The following is an 18179-nucleotide window of genomic DNA, read 5'->3' on the forward strand; positions in this document are numbered from 1 at the left end:
CTCTGTGTGTTGTCCCTCAGGGTCTTCATGCTCCTGTCCTGCATCGGCCAAAGATCCTTGAGCAACAGCGGCGTGCTTGAGGGGCTACTTAACCTGCTGGACAGCCTGCTGTCCCCCCTACAGCAGCCTATGGCGGCTGCCCATCGCAGGACTGAAGGTGGGCTAGCCGGAGGTGGCAGGTCCCTGGGCTGGGGCTGGCAGCAGGGATGGGGGGCTGGGGTGGTCCCTGGCCCCAGCACCGGGCTCCCAGGGCTCTGGACTCAACCAGCAACCTATGAGTGTGTGTCTGTGTGTGCGGCAGGTGTGTTGGACGTCCCCATGATCAGCTGGGTGGTGATGCTTGTGTCGCGGCTGCTGGACTACGTGGCCAGCGTGGAGGACGAGGCGTCTGCAGGCAAGAAGCACCTGGGAGGGAAGGAGAGGGAGCGCACCTTCACAGGTAGCGTAGTGTAGGCTAGGGCATCTCCAATGAGATGTGCTGCTGAGGACTTATGAGGCCAAGCAATCACGACAGTGATCATATTTATTGTTTTGTCTACCCTATTCCCTGCTTTTTGACTATTTTTTCAATATTTTCTAACAGCCTGGTTACACGAGTGATGTTATAGGCTTTTATCCTATTACTCTTTGTCTGCGAGGCTAGCTATAAAATCAACAAGGTTTTATTACAAAAACAGTATTCAGTTTTGAGAACCATGAATCATATTAACAGGGTAATATTATTGCACATTGATTTGGAACCAAAAACCCAACTCTAACGTGCCTTTCCCCCCCCACCTCTCTCCAATGAATCAAGGTAATCAGTGGAGCTTTATAAATAACAGCCTCCAGTCCTCCAGCTCCAACCGCTCAGCCAAAGGCAACAGCAGCCTGGATCGCCTGTATTCCCGCAAGATCCGCAAACAGCTGGTGCACCACAAACAGGTAAATGTGTCCAAATCCAACGTCCGTTTCCATCTCAAAAACGTCAGGGAGTTGCGAATCTCTCCCGTAAATCTGTGTTAGTCACAGTTATTGTGTTCTCCCTCTTACTACTGGCTTTGCATGAAGTCTTGTCATGTAATGATGGTCTTTGTGGTGTTTATTTATCCTGTCCTTTTCATTGTAGCAGTTAAATCTATTGAAGGCGAAACAGAAGGCTTTGGTGGAGCAAATTGAGAAGGAAAAGATCCAGAGCAACAAAGGCTCCTCATACAAACTGCTGGTGGAGCAGGCCAAGCTGAAACAGGCCACATCCAAGGTGAGGATTTCAGAAGCTCTGAAAAGGAACGCTGGAATAGCAAAAGGGTTTTCCCATAGAAATCGAATGACTAAGAATTAAATAATTATTTTTCTCTCATCTTGGTAACACAAGAATATAAAATCAAATATGTTTTTGGGTCACCTTTCAACAAGTTATGACCGATCTGCACACATGTAGTTAAAATAGCGTGTGCACCAACACACTCACACAGGTTACAGGTATGCTAGTTGGAATAGTGATAGATTAAACCATGTGTATTAATTGACTTCCGCTGCCTGACATCTGCCTCCATCTATTTCTTGCTCTCTCCATCTCTCCCCCCATCTCTCTCCATGGCAGCACTTTAAGGACCTGATCCGTCTGAGGCGTACAGCTGAGTGGCCCCGCTCCACCCTGGACACAGAGGCCACGGCCGCCAAAGAGGCCCCAGAGGTGGAGCCTCTGCCCTTCACACTGGCCCACGAGCGCTGCATCTCCGTGGTGCAGAAACTGTCCCTTTTCCTCCTCTCCATGGACTTCACCTGTCACGCAGACCTCCTGCTGTTCGTCTGCAAGGTATGCACTGCCAGAAACGTTGATTTGTGTTCTTCGCGTTGAATTGGGATTGGGTTGGCGCTATGTAAATGCGTACTTTGTCAGAAAGTTGTGCTGATCACGTGTCTGATTTGGCCCTTCAGGTCTTGGCCAGGATAGCCAATGCCACCAGGCCCACCATCCACCTGTGTGAGGTGGTGTCGGAGCACCAGCTGGAGCGTCTGCTGCTGCTGCTAGTGGGGACAGACTTCAACAGGGGGGACATCTCCTGGGGAGGGGCCTGGGCCCAGTACTCCCTCACCTGCATGCTGCAGGACATCCTGGCAGGTAGGGGTAGCTGCTACAATTCAAGTCACTGTTCAATTCTCACTTCATTGAAGAACTCTGTTTTCTAGCTAAACCTGGCATTCTATTATAGATATGGTGAGTATTTGCGTTGCTAGCAGTCTCTAGTTGTTTAATTTCTCACAGCACTAACCTTCTCCTGTCCCCCCCTCTCCTTAGGGGAGCTGCTGTCCCCAGGGTCCCTGGATGGTATGGACGAGGGGGCGGTAGGCGAGGAAGCAGGGGCATCGTCCTCAGCAGGGATAGACTCTGACGACTCCCTAGCCCAGCCCACCCCCATTCCCCTCGTGGAAACCATTGACGAGGCCCTGGCTCCGGATATCATCGCAGGTACTCCTGGGACCTCCTCTGTTTTCCAAAGTGCGTTGGTAGGCCAGTCCTCAACCACATTTTACACATGGACCCCCCTCACTTTATTATCATGATGAATGCATTTGTGTTAAATTGTTTTTCTTTTTTCCCCTTTTAGCTAGCTGCATGTTTATTCTCAGTATTTTTTCTGTATTTTGTATGGCTTCCTGTTCTGACGGTTTTATTTTAAATGAGAGTATTGAGAGCTTCTCTAACCAGTTTAATTCTGAATGGACTGTTTTGTAATGTTTTCTTTTTTGGATATTGAGTTCAAACCGTGTAGATTTATTGCCTGTAAGATATCAAAATGCTTTAAGGGGTGGTTGTTATTTTCCTCAGACTATTATTTAATTTGTGCAAAAGTTTGAATAATTCATGGTAGAATTCCTGACTTGAGATTTCGTAACTGAATTCAAACTATCACAAATCTTAATTCCCTTGACGTCGTCAATGGGCTACACAAAAGCACATATTTTGTGCATTTATACCAAGTCAGAATTTTGGCGAAAGTTGTCAGAGCTTGATGATTTAGTGGACCAACCAATTTTTTGTAGGCCTTAAAATTGCCTAGTAATTTCCTAAAAGAAGGCCTTTGAGTTTGCTGGTTTAGTGTGCTTGCTTGGCAATATTAAAGCTCTTTTCATTATTCAAAGGTGCTCCACCTCTGTCTTCTTTGGAAAAAGATAAAGACATTGACTTTGACTTGCTACAAGACCTCATGGATGTTGATATTGATCCTTTAGATATTGATTTGGAAAAAGATCCCCTTGCCGCCAAAGTCTTTAAGGTACGTAACTTGCATGTTTCAACTGCGTGTTTTCTATTCCACTCCCATCTCTCTCTCTATTTAATGCTCTCTTGCATTTTATATTGAGTTATTGATAGCATCACCCCTGGGGCTCATATTGATTCAGCCCAAAACAAACATCAGTTGTACATTAACTTAAATAAACCCCACTGATCAATGATGTAGCTATACAAACGTCAAACCATAGTGTTCCATTTCTGCTCTAACAATAAATACATAAATGTGGTGTGTATTAAAGTTAGTTTTATTGAATCCCTGCCAACACGCACCGTCCCCTTAGCCCTGCACCCTCACTTCTCCCTAAAACTCCCAATTTTATCTCGCTAGGCTTTTTGAGTCTCAAACAATTTTCTGTATGTAGACCAATCAATCAAACTACACCAACTTTGGGAAAGTGTTATTCCTCTTTCACTCTTACTTTTCTTTCTGGGGGGAAAAAATCTGCTGCATTGCACGCGAAGGAATGTTAGTGTTAGTGGTGCAATGTCATGTTATGACAGGTAGCTAGCATCTGAGAGGAATGACTGCGTTTGCATTTCTTGTCCTCTCTCTTCTCTCTCCCCTACAGCCCATTAGCAGCACCTGGTATGACTACTGGGGTGCTGACTATGGTACTTACGGTTGACAACCCGTACATAGGGGGAGTAGGGATTGCTGTGTCCAAGCCCCCCGGCGTGTTGTCGAAAAGCCTGGGTCTCAGAGTCTCTCCATCTCCGTGTCACAAGGTGAAAGGTGCATTTTGTATCCTGATATCATCTCCCAAAGCTTAGTCTCTTCTAGGAATCCACACCGGCTGGTTGTCTTTGCACTCTAGCATGTTTCATGTGTGTAAGGAAATACATTCTGCCTTAATAACCCTGACCTTGACCTCTCCCGCAGCTCTGGAACGCGCCGCCTGGAGGTAGGGCTGGAGCAGCAAGGCTGAGCTTATGGCTCAAGATGATGGCGACACTTGGGAGGCAGACTCATCTTGCACGGGCGTCTCACATCAACTTTTTCCCTGCAGGTCTACACCTAAGAAACAAATGATTTATAGACACGTCAGTCTTGGAAAATATTTCAAGCCTGACGAAACATCAGATGGCTGACCCTTCTGTGTCCCTCTCTCTCGCCAGTGTCCAAGGCATCCAACGGGAAGATGATTCTCTGCTGCGGGGCTCCATGGGGGCTCCCCCCCAGGAAGCAGCCTAATGGTACAGGCCTTCCCATCCCCATGCTGAGTGCCTGCTTCAACAAGCTCTTCTCCATGCTTCAGGTGCACCACGTACAGGTCAGTCACCAACGACTGTTTTAGCTAAGGGTCCTACTACTCCAGAAGACTTGATTGACTTGTTGCAAATCGCTCAGTTTTACACATCCCTCCACAGAGCTGGACCATTCTCAAGAATATGTTTGTTACCCTGGGTTAGTGGATTTGTAGATTCAGTTCTATCACATGTTTTTGCTTTAGTTGGAGTCTCTGCTGCAGCTGTGGCTAACCCTCAGTCTCAACTCATGCTCTGGGGCACTGAGGAAAGTGGATCTGACATCTTTATGTTTCAACGCCAGCAGAGTGCCCACCATCCCACTCAACCAAGTCAGAGGTCACCCTATGTCTCTCAATCCACTCCCTTTTCTGCTTAACTCTCAAACCATTCACTTTTAGTTTTTTCATATGGTTACGTGTACATTTGTTTGTATGTTAAATGTCTGTCTCTCCTGTGTTATGCAGCCTCTATCAGCAGTTTCCTGTCGGTGCTAGCCTGGTACCCCAACACCTCCGTGAGGACCTGGTGTCTGGTGCTGCACTCCCTTACCCTCATGACCACATGCCCTCCAGTGGTGAGTCCACCCTTAAAAGGGTCTCACTCTGAAGACAGTGGCCACACCTACTGATGTTTCACATTGAGGATTGTGAAATAGTCAAATGCATATTGAAGTTGCAGTGTAACCAAAGATAATTAAAACCAAAGGACCTTCAACAGTACTCCTTTTTAATCGAGTGTGTGTTTGTCCTGTGTGTCAGCAGCCTCGCACGTGGGATGGGAGCTCATGAGAGCACGGCCCAGCAGATGGTGTCGGACCCTACGCTGGTGACGTGCTTGTACGTTTCCTGTCTGGGGGCAACCCCCATGCCCAGCCAGTACAGTCTCCAGGTCGGCCCCACCGCCACCCAAAGCTATGCAAGAGTTCCTCACCAGGCTCCAGGTGCACCTCTCTTCCACCTGCCCACAGATGTTTTAGCGAGTTCCTGCTCAAACTGATCCACATCCTGTCCACTGAGAGGTAGGTTGCCTAGAGACATCAAGAGCAGCTTTTTGTTCCACCCAGCACTTAATAGACTTTATTCAAATGATAGCTAGTCATCTTCAATTTTACTGATGTTATAGCTGGGCTGCAACAAAAGCACTCCTTTTGATTCCATCACTGTACAGTACAATGATTGTTTTAAAGTGCCAGCGTCAATGACCCCATCTCTTCTCGTCTTCCTTCAGGGGTCCGTCCCAGTCAGGCCAGGGTCCTCTGGCGCTCAGGTCAAGCTGTTAGGTTCACCCTGGAGCAGAACTTTGAGGTGGTGTCGGTGAGCACCATCTCCTCTGTCATCGAGTCCATCACCTTCCTGGTGCACCACTACATCACCTGCTCTGACAAGGTGGTGTCCCGCAGGCTCCGACAGCTCTGTGGGTGCCCGCGCCTGCTTTGGAGGCCTCTTCGCCAACATCATCCGGCCCGGTGACGCCAAGGCGGTGTGCGGCGAGACCACGCGCGACCAACTCATGTTCGACCTGCTTAAGCTAGTCAACGCCCTGGTTCAGCTGCCCCTGTCGGGTGACCGTGAGTTCAGTGGGCGTCTGCCTCCGGCGGCAGCGGGGCGTCGGACAGGCAGCGCGTCGGACGAGGAGAAGGTGTGCGGCAGCAAGGAGGGGGCAGGGAGGGGCCACCCCTAACAGGGCCCTGCGGCCGGAGTGGCTGACCTGGTGCTGACCACCAGCAGATCATGAGCCAGATCCTCTCTGCTCTGGCCAGTGCAACAGCAGCGCCATGGCTATGATCATAGGTAGGCATCTGCGCACTTACCTTATGAAGCTTTATTAATATGGATCACCTGTAAACCGATTTTACTATATTGAAATGTTTGTTATTGTGATACTTTCCGGTCTGTAGTGCTAGTGGCCTCCACTTGACCAAGCATGAGAACTTCCATGGCGGACTAGATGCCATTTCTGTAGGAGACGGCCTGTTCACCATCCTCACCTCTCTGAGCAGAGGGCCACCTCGGTGCAGGTTATGCTGCAGCCCATCCTCACCTACATGGCTTGTGGGTACATGGGAAGACAAGTAAGACTGAGCTCAGCTATGACAAAAAGGGCATCATTTAGATTTTTCTGTTAGACATTTACTTGTGAAGATTAAAGGATTGAGGGGGGAAAACCTTAGCTTGTGTAGTACTTCTGTTATATTTCTGACTGTTTGACCCATTGTTGCTGAAAGTTTTTAAACCTCAAGCAGTCTTTGTATTTCTCCCAGGGCTCTCTGTCAACATGCCAGCTGTCTGAACCTCTGCTCTGGTTCATCCTCCGAGTGCTGGACACCAGCGAGGCACTTAAGGCATTCCACGACATGGGTGTGCACACTAATCATCATCATACATACATACATACATATACATACATACATACATACATACAACACCATAATACATACATACATACATACATACATACATACATACATACATACATACATACAGACATACAGACACACACACACACATTTGGGGAAATGTCCTAGTATATGGTCCATTAGACTAAACACGTTGTGTTTGTATTTGACCTGCGTGCAGGTGGGGTTCAGTTGATCTGTAACAACATGGTGACCAGCACACGGGCCATAGTGAACACGGCACGAAGCATGGTGTCCACCATCATGAAGTTCCTGGACACTGGCCCAGGGAAGGCTGCTGACGGCAGCCTCAAGGCCCGGGTCCTAGCCTCCGAGCCCGACAACGCAGAGGGACTCCACAACTTTGCTCCGCTCGGTATGTGTAGCTTTCCCTTTCGTGTTTGAATGATTGCAATTTGCCTTGTGTTTTTCCCTTTGTCCTCTATTTGATGTCAAAATGTGCATGTGTCCTATTGAATGCTGTTTATCCCTCTGCAGGCACCATCACCTCCAGCAGCCCCACGGCCCAACCGGCAGAGGTCCTCCTTCAGGCCACGCCCCCTCACAGACGTGCACGTTCAGCGGCCTGGTCCTACATCTTCCTGCCAGAGGAGGCGTGGTGTGACCTCACCATCCACCTCCCTGCTGCCGTGCTGCTGAAAGAGCTGCACATCCAGCCACACCTGGCCTCCCTCGCCAGTGAGTACAGCACCACAGAACCCCCTGGCGTGGAAATAGTGCAGAGCAGTTGTCTTTTAATCAGAGACTGAATTAAATATAAACCATTATGAGAATTTTCTTGCCAATCAATGACACTAGTTGTCTAATTGATTAAGTGAAAACCAGCAGGACTTGCGCCTCTCTGGTTCCAGCAGGAAATCTGTGCCTCTCTGCTTAAGTGCCTTAAAGGCACACCGTCTACTGCCTCTTAAGCACAGTTTTCCTAATGACCCGCTTATTTCACCCACTAAAATATTAACCTACCAGTGTTGTCTAGTGCCATTCTAAATATGCAAAAACTTGCATGGATTTTTCATGCTTCTGTGCCAGACGGTATCAGTTGGAGTAAATGAAGTTGAACATACTCCACCCTCATCTGCTATTGCTAACTCTGCCGTCTCTGTCCTCTCCGAAGCCTGCCCCTCCTCGGTCTCGGTTGAGATCAGTGCGGACGGGGTCAACATGCTGCCTCTGTCCACACCCATCATCACCAGCGGCCTCACCTACATCAAGATCCAGCTGGTGAAGGCTGAGGTGGCGTCTGCGGTGTGTCTGAGGCTCCATCGACCCCGTGACGCCAGCACCCTGGGCCTGTCCCAGATCAAACTGCTTGGCCTCACCGCCTTCGGCAACACCTCCTCAGCCACCGTCAACAACCCCTTCCTGCCCTCCGAGGACCAGGTCTCTAAAACCAGGTAGAGGTTTGAGTGTCATATATAAAAATAAAAAAAACACTCGTGCCACAGCATATCACTCTACCTAACCTGTGACCTTGCCATCTGTCTCTCCCATAGTATTGGCTGGCTACGTCTGCTTCACCACTGTCTGACCCACGTCAGTGACCTGGAGGCCATGATGGCCAGCGCCGCTGCCCCCACTGCCAATCTGCTCCAAACCTGCGCTGCCCTGCTTATGTCTCCCTACTGCGGCATGCACTCGCCTAACATCGAGGCCGTGCTGGTCAAGATCGGCCTGCAGTCCACCCGCATCGGCCTCAAGCTCATTGACATCCTGCTGAGGAACTGTGCAGCCTCCGGCACTGACCCTACAAGTACATAGCCGCCACATTAATAAAATGCCCATTGATCACATTGTACTCGTTTGAATCTCACAAATCGGTCTTGGCCTTCTGCCATTGTACTTGAATCATTGTGATTTTTCTGTTTAGACCTCAACAGTCCCCTGCTCTTCGGAAGGCTCAACGGACTCTCTTCAGACTCCACCATTGACATCCTCTACCAGCTGGGAACCACACAGGATCCTGCGACTAAGGATAGGTAAAGACCACTTAACATATACTGATGTATGTAGTCTAGTACTGCTGGGTCTATGTAATCTGGAGCTGTGAAAGCAGCTCTTGATATGTTAATATTGACCACGTAATCCCTGTCTCTCCTTCCAGGATCCACGCCCTTCTCCAATGGGTCCATGACTCGTCGCTGGTGGCGGCACACAAGAGGAGTGGCCCCGTGGGCTACATCCGCCAGAGCAGCTCCTCGTCACGGGAGTATGGCCTCGTCATGCCCTCTCCCTCCCACCTCCACTGTGTGGCGGCCATCTTGTGGCACAGTTATGAGTTGCCCGTGAACTACGACCTCCCAGTGCTGCTCAACAGAGAGCTCTTTGAGTAAGTGTTATATTGTCAGAAAAAAAATTACTTCGGTCCTTTACTCAGTCTAGCGCATCCACTGTGATTCTGTACCCTTTGTTCAGTCATGAAAAGCTAAGCAGAGCTTTCGCATGCTTTGAGCCATCAGTTTGAAGAACATGAGTTCTTTGTACCCTGGTGAGAACAGCTCCCTGACGTTTTCAAGCTGTAGATTAAGTCTAAAGTTCCTCATCTCCATCTTGGTATGTTTTACACACATCCTCTGTAAACATGAATACTGCATATATACTCTGTAAACACTTTACATCGAGCAGGGAAAACAAAGTACAAAACATACAGTGAGCTCCACTGTCAGCTTTAATTTGAGGGTATTTTCATCCCATTTTTAAGTGGTTTACCCAGTATGGATGAAAATACCCTCAAATTAAAGCTGACAGTGCACTTTAAAGTCAGTCATTGTATAATTCAAAAATCCAAAGTGCTGGTGTACAGAGCCAAAACAAATACAAATGTGTCACTGCCAATACTTTTGGAGTGAAAATATTCAGAAGGAATAAGGTTTCTGACCTGTTGATTTTAGAGGGAAAGCTGTGAGTGTTGCTTGCTTTGTTTATACTGTTGTCCCTGTCTCTCCTGTAGACTACTGTACAACTGGTCCATGTCCCTGCCGTGTAACATGGTGCTGAAGAAGGCAGTAGACAGCCTGCTCTGCTCCATGTGCCACATCCACCCCAGCTACTTCTCTCTGCTTATGTCCTGGATGGACATCGTAGCCCCGCCCACCGCAGCCCAGCACCGCCTCTCCATGACGGACGACGGCAAGAAACAGCACGATCTCAGCAGCGCCAATGCTAACGCCACCACCAGCGCTGGCCTCACTGACGACTCCAAACATGCGCGGCCACCCATCGCCTTGTCCGAGTCTCAATTGACCACTCTGGCTGCAGCCTCCCAGTCACCCGGGGCGATAGAGCAGCTGCTGGACTCAGGCCTGCCCTCTCTGCTGGTCCGCAGCCTGGCCGGACTCTGCTGTGGCCTCCTGTCTGCAGCTGGCCTGCCCCTGCCCTCCACCGCCCAGGCCGAACGACGGCAGCACCATCACAACCACCACCCCCACTCCTCTTCGTCATCTTCCTCTCAGAGCAGGGCGCCCCTGTCTGCAGAGCTGGCAGCCCCAGTGCTGCGTTTCCTCACTGAGGTTGGGAACAGTCATGCCATGAAGGACTGGCTAGGTGGGCCTGAGGTGAACCCGCTGTGGACCGCTTTGCTGTTCCTGCTTTGCCACAGCAGCGCAAGCGCAGGGGGAACCAGCGGTGTACATGGTCACGCGGGAGCTCACTCTGCTGCCTCCGGTGGTGCGTGCTGCCCCCCTCCTCCGCCCCCACCCCAGCCTTCAGGGTCACGCTACTCTCTGGCCTTCTCGACCCGGGGCAGCGGGCTCACCACCCAGCAGAGGACTGCAATCGAGAACGCCACAGTGGCCTTCTTCCTGCAGTGCATCTCCTGCCACCCCAACAACCAGCGGCTCATGGCACAGGTCCAGTGGAATGCATTGACTACATACATTTCCACCCTGACCAACCGTATCTGATAGATAACTAACTTGTGTCTTTGGTGGGCTCTTGTTCTCTAGGTGCTGTGTGAGCTCTTCCAGTCTGCCCCCCAGCGTGGAAGCGTGCCCGTCTCTGGCAACATCTCTGGCTTCATCCGCAGGCTCTTCCTGCAGCTCATGCTAGAGGATGAGAAGGTCACAGTCTTCCTGCAGTCGCCCTGTCCGGTGGGTACCAAGTTTCCGTAGGCTCTGATCTAGTATCAGCTCACCTTACTTGGAGCAATTTCATTCTCCTCCAAATTGGAAAGGAAAGAACCGTCAGAGTTATGTGATATCCCAAGGTGACCACAAGAGGCCAGCCCAGCAGTACAGAAAATCCCTCCACACTCACTTGCAGGCTTTCCCCAGACTGATGCTTGTCGGAGAAACAGCACTGCACCTCAGTCAAAATAATGCTCCATATTTCACCCTCCTCAATGATTAGTTGTCATGCGAGCAGTTTAGCGAGCAGTCATGGTAGGGGGAGAGGAAGTGGTTTCAATTGTCTAAAGCTAATTTCATTTGAACCTCCAGCCTCTCATTGTCCTCATTATTCTGCCCCATCCCGTTTTGATGATATTAAACAGTGTCAGGGAAGGGTAAGGGTCATTCCATGGGCAAGGTGAAGGATGACTTTTGCATGGAATGCCAAAAGGTTCCTGGTTATGCACGACGAGCCAAACATACCTCTCTTTTAGACTCTAATTTAGGTCATTTGTGTGCTTAATTACACAAGGTGTCCTGGGAGTCACATCAGTGAAGGTTAATTATGTATGATCAGTAGGTGATTAATAGCAGGATGGGTCTACATGATAATGTGTTTACACATTAGGTAGGGCTAGGGCTGTGGTGGTCATGATATTTTGTCAGCCGGTTATTCTCCAGCAAAAGACTGCCAGTCTCTCTGTAATTGACCGTTAATTAACAAACACGTTTATAGTCTCCGGGTCTCCACGCATACAAGCCGCTGATGCGTGCCTTTGGAACATTTACATTTAAAAAAAAGTCTAAATCTATTTAATATACACATCACAATAAATTCCTTTATTTTAGTCAGGTTTTAAAGAAAATGTATTTCAGAAGAACAGAATATGAGTTGACCTACTGTATGTTTTTTAGCTGTGGGTCATGCTGTAGGCTTGTCCATTTAGCAGACAAGACATGCTTAAGTCCCGTGCCGTTATTTTATGATTTTATAGGAAGAATMAAATAATTTACTTGGCTGAATAAAATTGAATATTTTAATTAGTTTACTTCAATTTGGGGAGGGGTGGTAAGATTAGGGGAAAATAATAAAGGAACATATATTTTATGGAAGATATATATTTAAAATAGATATGGGGGATCGTAAATGCTGCAGATAATTACATTGATAGAAGCCACAATCTATCTGCAATATTAATTCTGATTTACCCGCTAAAATAATTTGATATTTTTCCCATTCCGGAGAGAGTGCTGTTGAGCGTTAAAGTGATCATTTGAAACCCGTCCTATACACCAGATTTAGTTATTTGGCAACTTTAGTTGTGAATGATACAAACCTTAGAATGCCTTAGATATCAACACATATATATGGGCTGCATGGTGCAACTATAGGCTATTGATGATTTGAGAAAGTAGCAAAAAAAAGCTTGCTCTCTGTTGCATCAAGCTGCACATACTATTCTCTCATCAAGGTATAATATTTTCACCCATCAGACTATTCTCAATTTAATCTTGTCTTTGCTAATATTTGACATTTGTTTTGATTGAAATGGCACATTATCAAATGTGCAGGAACATGGGCCAGGGGAAAATGACATGTCATCGATTTGCACTCTAATAGCGAATGGAGGCCACTTTCCCGCCTGTTCGTTTTTCAATCATGCCGGGTAGGCTATTCCGGTTTTATAGGGGAGCATGTGCTTAATATGAGCAGCTGAGAAATAATTATAGTAGCAGCTGGGATCTCTTCTTTTTAGTGGCACCCATCTAAACTCTGCTTTCACACGCAATTTCATATAGGAATGTCTGGGCTTATAAGAACAGTTGTTTCACGCCACGCATCAACCACTGTTTGAGGAGCATGTAGCTTTTCGCTGCACGGCAGGTGATATTCCACCCAAACTTTGCATGCCATGGGCTCCCCAATCCTATTCCTGCAGCTACCCGGTGCTTAATTTGGGAAATCTAGTGAAATCTGTTCGGAAACATCGATATTAACATATTTTCACAACGAAACATTTCATTAAACTGACAGCCCCTTTCTGCGTGCTTGAGAAAGGAATGAAGGAGAGAAAGGAGGAGATGAAAATGCACGGTAGTGAGATATTCTGTAGCTAAAGGTAATGGCAGCCTATTAATTATGGAAATATAAAAAAATGCCTAATTACTAGGCTATTCAAAATCGAATACAAATTCACGATAATTGTAGGCTAACTCTGTAAGCCGCCCTGTACAATCAACAAACCAATAGCATCGCCTAGGCCTATACGTTCTATTGTGGAAATTCTTAYACAGGGACACTCGAAGTCCATCTTGAATAATCATTGTTTATTATCAGTTAACTGGAGAGGTTCCAACCAACTTGATGCACCATAGTGAACGTCTGTCAGGAGCTCTCCGGGGAAGTCCCGTGAGTTGTCTTATGTACAGACAAGTTATATTTGCATGATTTAGCTTATTCATTCAAAATGAATGAATCAACGTTTGCTTCATTCATGTGACAGACCAATACTGGGTCATGCTTGTGACAGACCGATAGGCTTCTTCTCTCTATGCTGAGACCTTGAAACTGAGAGAACTTTCGTTCTCAAAACAAGGGTCTGGGCGTACTGCCAAATTGCAGATACTGATAGTGAGTATTCGTGCAATCAGTCACTTTCATAAACACAGAAAACGGTTATTAGAAAAGCACGAACACAGACCACAGAAATGTATAAATAGAAAAGCACCAACTTAACGGTTTCCATCACAGTTCTTTCCCAGACTCATGGCTAAAAGGTTGGAGCGTAGCTTAAGGTAACCATTCTCCAGTATTTATATAATACAGTCCACAATCAAAGGCGATTTACTAGAATTTGTATAATTTGGGATTATAGGCTCGACCAATTATGTATCAAAGACATCTTAAATCTTTTTTTGTGTGTGTGTTTTTCTGCAGTGCATATACGGTAGGCTATGTATTGTATAATGGTGTTGTATAACGGTGCACTCATTATTTTAATTCAGGTATGCCTAAGCTCTAATATGCGTATCGACTACGGAGTTCATGACTCATGACTGCCAATGTGGCATTAATACGGTCACTGCAACAGCCCTAGATAGGGCCCTATAAAATCATTTTTTCCCAGGTTCAGTTTAGTTTTTCCATGTTTTTGTTTTTTTCCAGTTTTTATCTGGTTGTCAAAGTTATTATATATACAGTGGGGAGAACAAGTATTTGATACACTGCCGATTTTGCAGGTTTTCCTACTTACAAAGCATGTAGAGGTCTGTACATTTTTTATATCATAGTACACTTCAACTATGAGAGACGGAATCTAAAACAAAAATCCAGAAAATCACATTGTATGTTTTAAGTAATTAATTTGCATTTTATTGCATGACATAAGTATTTGATACATCAGAAAAGCAGAACTTTATTATTGGTACAGAAACCTTTGTTTGCAATTACAGAGATCATACGTTTCGGTAGTTCTTGACTAGGTTTGTACACACTGCAGCAGGGATTTTGGCCACTCCTCCCTACAGATCTCTCCAGATCCTTCAGGTTTCGGGGCTGTCGCTGGGCAATACGGACTTTCAGCTCCCTCCAAAGATTTTCTATTGGGTTCAGGTCTGGAGACTGGCTAGCCACTCCAGGACCTTGAGATGCTTCTTACGGAGCCACTCCTTAGTTGCCATGGCTGTGTGCTTCGTGTCGTTGTCAGGCTGGAAGACCCAGCCACGACCCATCTTCAATGCTCTTACTGAGGGAAGGAGGTTGTTGCCAAGTCTCGCGATACATGGCCCATCCACATCCCCCTCAATACGGTGCAGTCGTCCTGTCCCCTTGCAGAAAAGCATCCCCAAAGAATGATGTTTCCACCTCCATGCTTCACGGTTGGGATGGTGTTCTTGGGGTTGTACTCATACTTCTTCTTCCTCCAAACACGGCGAGTGGAGTTTAGACCAAAAAGCTCTATTTTTGTCCATCAGACCAATGACCTTCTCCCATTCCTCCTCTGGATCATCCAGATGGTCATTGGCAAACTTCAGACAGGCCTGGACAGCACTGGCTTGAGCAGGGGACCTTGCGTGCGCTGCAGGATTTTATCCATGACGGCGTAGTGTGTTACTAATGGTTTTCTTTGAGACTGTGGTCCCAGCTCTCTTCGGGTCATTGACCAGGTCCTGCCGTGTAGTTCTGGGCTGATCCCTCACCTTCCTCATGATCATTGATGCCCCACGAGGTGAAATCTTGCATGGAGCCCCAGACCAAGGGTGATTGACCGTCATCTTGAACTTCTTCCATTTTCTAATAATTGCGCCAACAGTTGTTTCCTTCTCACCAAGCTGCTTGCCTATTGTCCGGTAGCCCATCCCAGCTTGTGCAGGTCTACAATTTTATCCCTGATGTCCTTAAACACAGCTCTCTGGTCTTGGCCATTGTGGAGAGGTTGGAGTCTGTTTGATTGAGTGTGTGGACAGGTGTCTTTTATACAGGTAACGAGCTTAAACAGGTGCAGTTAATACGGGTAATGAGTGGAGAACAGGAGGGCTTCTTAAAGAAAAACTAACAGGTCTGTGAGAGCCGGAATTCTTACTGGTTGGTAGGTGATCAAATACTTATGTCATGCAATAAAATGCAAATTAATTATTTAAAAATCATACAATGTGATTTTCTGGATTTTTGTTTTAGATTCCGTCTCTCACAGTTGAAGTGTACCTATGATAAAAATTACAGACCTCTACATGCTTTGTAAGTAGGAAAACCTGCAAAATCGGCAGTGTATCAAATACTTGTTCTCCCCACTGTATATATATATTTTAAACAATACAATTAGATGTTCTAAGTCCACAACAATGCTTAAAACACATCAGGGGACCAATATTTTTTATAATTAGGATTTTTTACAAGTGTGCACCAGCAAGATAAATGTTTTTCTTTTGCAACGTTTCTGTAGCAGTCATGTGATAACAGAGTTTGCAAAACAAATGGCCACTAGATTGATGCAGAAAATGACACATTCTGCCAGGTAACATACGAATCACTGATGCATTTTCATGTCTTATGATTAACTTGTGCAAATTAATGTATTTTCTAATAAGTTCAATACATTTAGTTGATTTCCTTCTAAATTCAACAAATGTTTGAATACAGTTGTATTCCGGTTTAATGTCTGGATTGCGTGTGCGTTCTCCGCAATGCAGAATTTATAGGACCCCGAAATAGCTAATGTCAGACTTTGTGGTGCCTTTTACCTTAAAATTTTTAGCAAAAGACAAAAAATATTTTGTACTCCATCGGGCCTTTTTAGATCTAAAAAAACATTAATGGTTTACTTTTATTTCATCAGCGTTGAGAAGACTCTTAATTATCTTTGATATTTAACAAAGCTTCACTCAATTTCTCCCTAATCTGCTTCTCACTGGAGGGAACTTGACATTTTGATTTGCTGTCAATCTAAAAAATAGTGTACTTTATTGTACTAGCTACCATACCAAGATATGGAGTCTAGAACATTTTGCTTCCTATGAGAGTTCTATCAGACTTGCCTAAAAGCCACCAGTACCTTTTTAAAGGTGCATGTTTCAAACAGCTTTTTAGGTTACATAATCTAAATCTCCTGCCAGGCTAGTGTTTGTAGTGTAGTGATTTTGTCTGGAGTGTGTACTGTGGGGACTGAGTGAAGGTGCTGAATGAGGGGGCTGAGGTTGTGTTTGGAGCTACAGTGAGCTGTCCATGCAACCTAAGCGGCTGAGCCGTGCTCTGGCAACACCATGCCTGTCGCCTGCAGGTTGCAGAAAGCAATAGATGTCACCTTCAATGTTGTACACATGTAACATTCATGCCTGAATGAGAAACCTTGTTATTTCCAATGAAGGCAGGAGTGGAAGTCAACAGCCAAGGCCAGCTTCATTCACTCCAAAAGTGGCCCTGCATTGTGCTCCTGAATCTTTCATCTCTCACTTGAAGTCATGACCGTTCATAACATTGGTGGCAGTGGTGTTTTGTACTGGTACTCTCCTAATACCTTCTCATCTCTCTTCAGCTGTACAAGGGACGCATTAACGCTACCAGCCATGTGATCCAGCACCCCATGTACGGAGCAGGGCACAAGTACCGCACCCTCCACCTTCCCATCTCCACCACCCTCGCTGAAGTCCTGGACCGGGTGTCGGGTACGTCTGCTGCCTCTCCCCAACCTCTCACTATTGACAGGTTGGGCAATTAGTGTTACAGAATGGAAATTACTTTTAAACATACTTCCTTGTAGCCCCAGCATCAACCTCATCAATATTATGTGGCCCTCAGATAAAGAGGAGCTGAGTGTTTCCAGTGCCACTCAGATGAACCCTCCTCCCACAATGACAGACACACAGGATCTAAATGGGAGAAACCCACTCTCCATATGCTGCTCGTCATTCAAGCATTTTATCTCTTCTCACTGGGTCCTTAAATTTGAAAAGGCAGACATATTTGAAGTTTATACCCCATGTCAGCACCTCATACAGTCTCACGCACACACGCGCACACAATCTCCCTGGGCATTAACATTGACCTTTCCATGCGACTGCTGCGTCCACTCACATCGCCTCATTAACATCAATACGTAAGAGCGTCCCGCCATATTAGCTTTCCAGCAGATGAAGATAGCTCTCTGATCAATGGCTACAGAGTGGATCAGCTGGTAGTGTAAACGTAGCTACACTTACTTAGTGGCACGCCAGTCTCCTTTTCACCTCATTTAACAGGTGATTTATACTGAACAGAATTATAAATGCAACATGCAACAATTTCATAGATTTTACTGAGTTACAGTTCATATAAGGAAGCAGTCAATTTAATTAAATTCATTAGACCCTAATATATTGATTTCACATGACTGGGCAGGGGTGCAGCCATGTATGGGCCTTGGAGGGCATAGGCCCATCCACTGAGGAGCCAGACAGCTTATGGTCGAGAAATTAACATTCAGCTCTCTGGCAACAGCTGTGGTGGACATTCTGGCAGTCAGCATACCAATTGCGCTCTCCCTCAAAACGTGTGGCATTGTGTTGTGACAAAACTGCAAATTTTAGTGGCCTTTTATTGTTCCAAGCACAAGGTGTACCTGTGTAATGTTCATGCTGTTTAATCAGCTTCTTGATA

General features: G+C 46.5%; 1 protein-coding gene across 1 annotated transcript in view; it reads left to right on the forward strand.

The window, feature by feature from the left end:
- birc6 (baculoviral IAP repeat containing 6) overlaps positions 1–18179 on the forward strand; it is a 161193-nt gene that overhangs the window by 44193 nt on the left and 98821 nt on the right. Inside the window, 36 exon segments of the mRNA XM_070434910.1 lie at positions 21–157; positions 302–439; positions 797–924; positions 1109–1240; positions 1583–1798; positions 1921–2104; positions 2282–2452; positions 3127–3260; positions 3850–3903; positions 3905–3955; positions 3958–4013; positions 4161–4203; positions 4206–4287; positions 4397–4551; positions 4732–4864; positions 4993–5122; positions 5287–5437; positions 5439–5498; positions 5500–5546; positions 5756–5794; positions 5796–5924; positions 5926–6242; positions 6245–6277; positions 6280–6322; positions 6426–6523; positions 6526–6599; positions 6789–6885; positions 7105–7299; positions 7422–7622; positions 8059–8338; positions 8438–8694; positions 8812–8920; positions 9046–9270; positions 9892–10789; positions 10886–11029; positions 17080–17209. Of these exon segments, the coding sequence (XP_070291011.1) occupies positions 21–157; positions 302–439; positions 797–924; positions 1109–1240; positions 1583–1798; positions 1921–2104; positions 2282–2452; positions 3127–3260; positions 3850–3903; positions 3905–3955; positions 3958–4013; positions 4161–4203; positions 4206–4287; positions 4397–4551; positions 4732–4864; positions 4993–5122; positions 5287–5437; positions 5439–5498; positions 5500–5546; positions 5756–5794; positions 5796–5924; positions 5926–6242; positions 6245–6277; positions 6280–6322; positions 6426–6523; positions 6526–6599; positions 6789–6885; positions 7105–7299; positions 7422–7622; positions 8059–8338; positions 8438–8694; positions 8812–8920; positions 9046–9270; positions 9892–10789; positions 10886–11029; positions 17080–17209 (5471 nt within the window).

This window comes from Salvelinus sp. IW2-2015, linkage group LG25, assembly GCF_002910315.2.
Source record: "Salvelinus sp. IW2-2015 linkage group LG25, ASM291031v2, whole genome shotgun sequence".
Taxonomy (NCBI): domain Eukaryota; kingdom Metazoa; phylum Chordata; class Actinopteri; order Salmoniformes; family Salmonidae; genus Salvelinus; species Salvelinus sp. IW2-2015.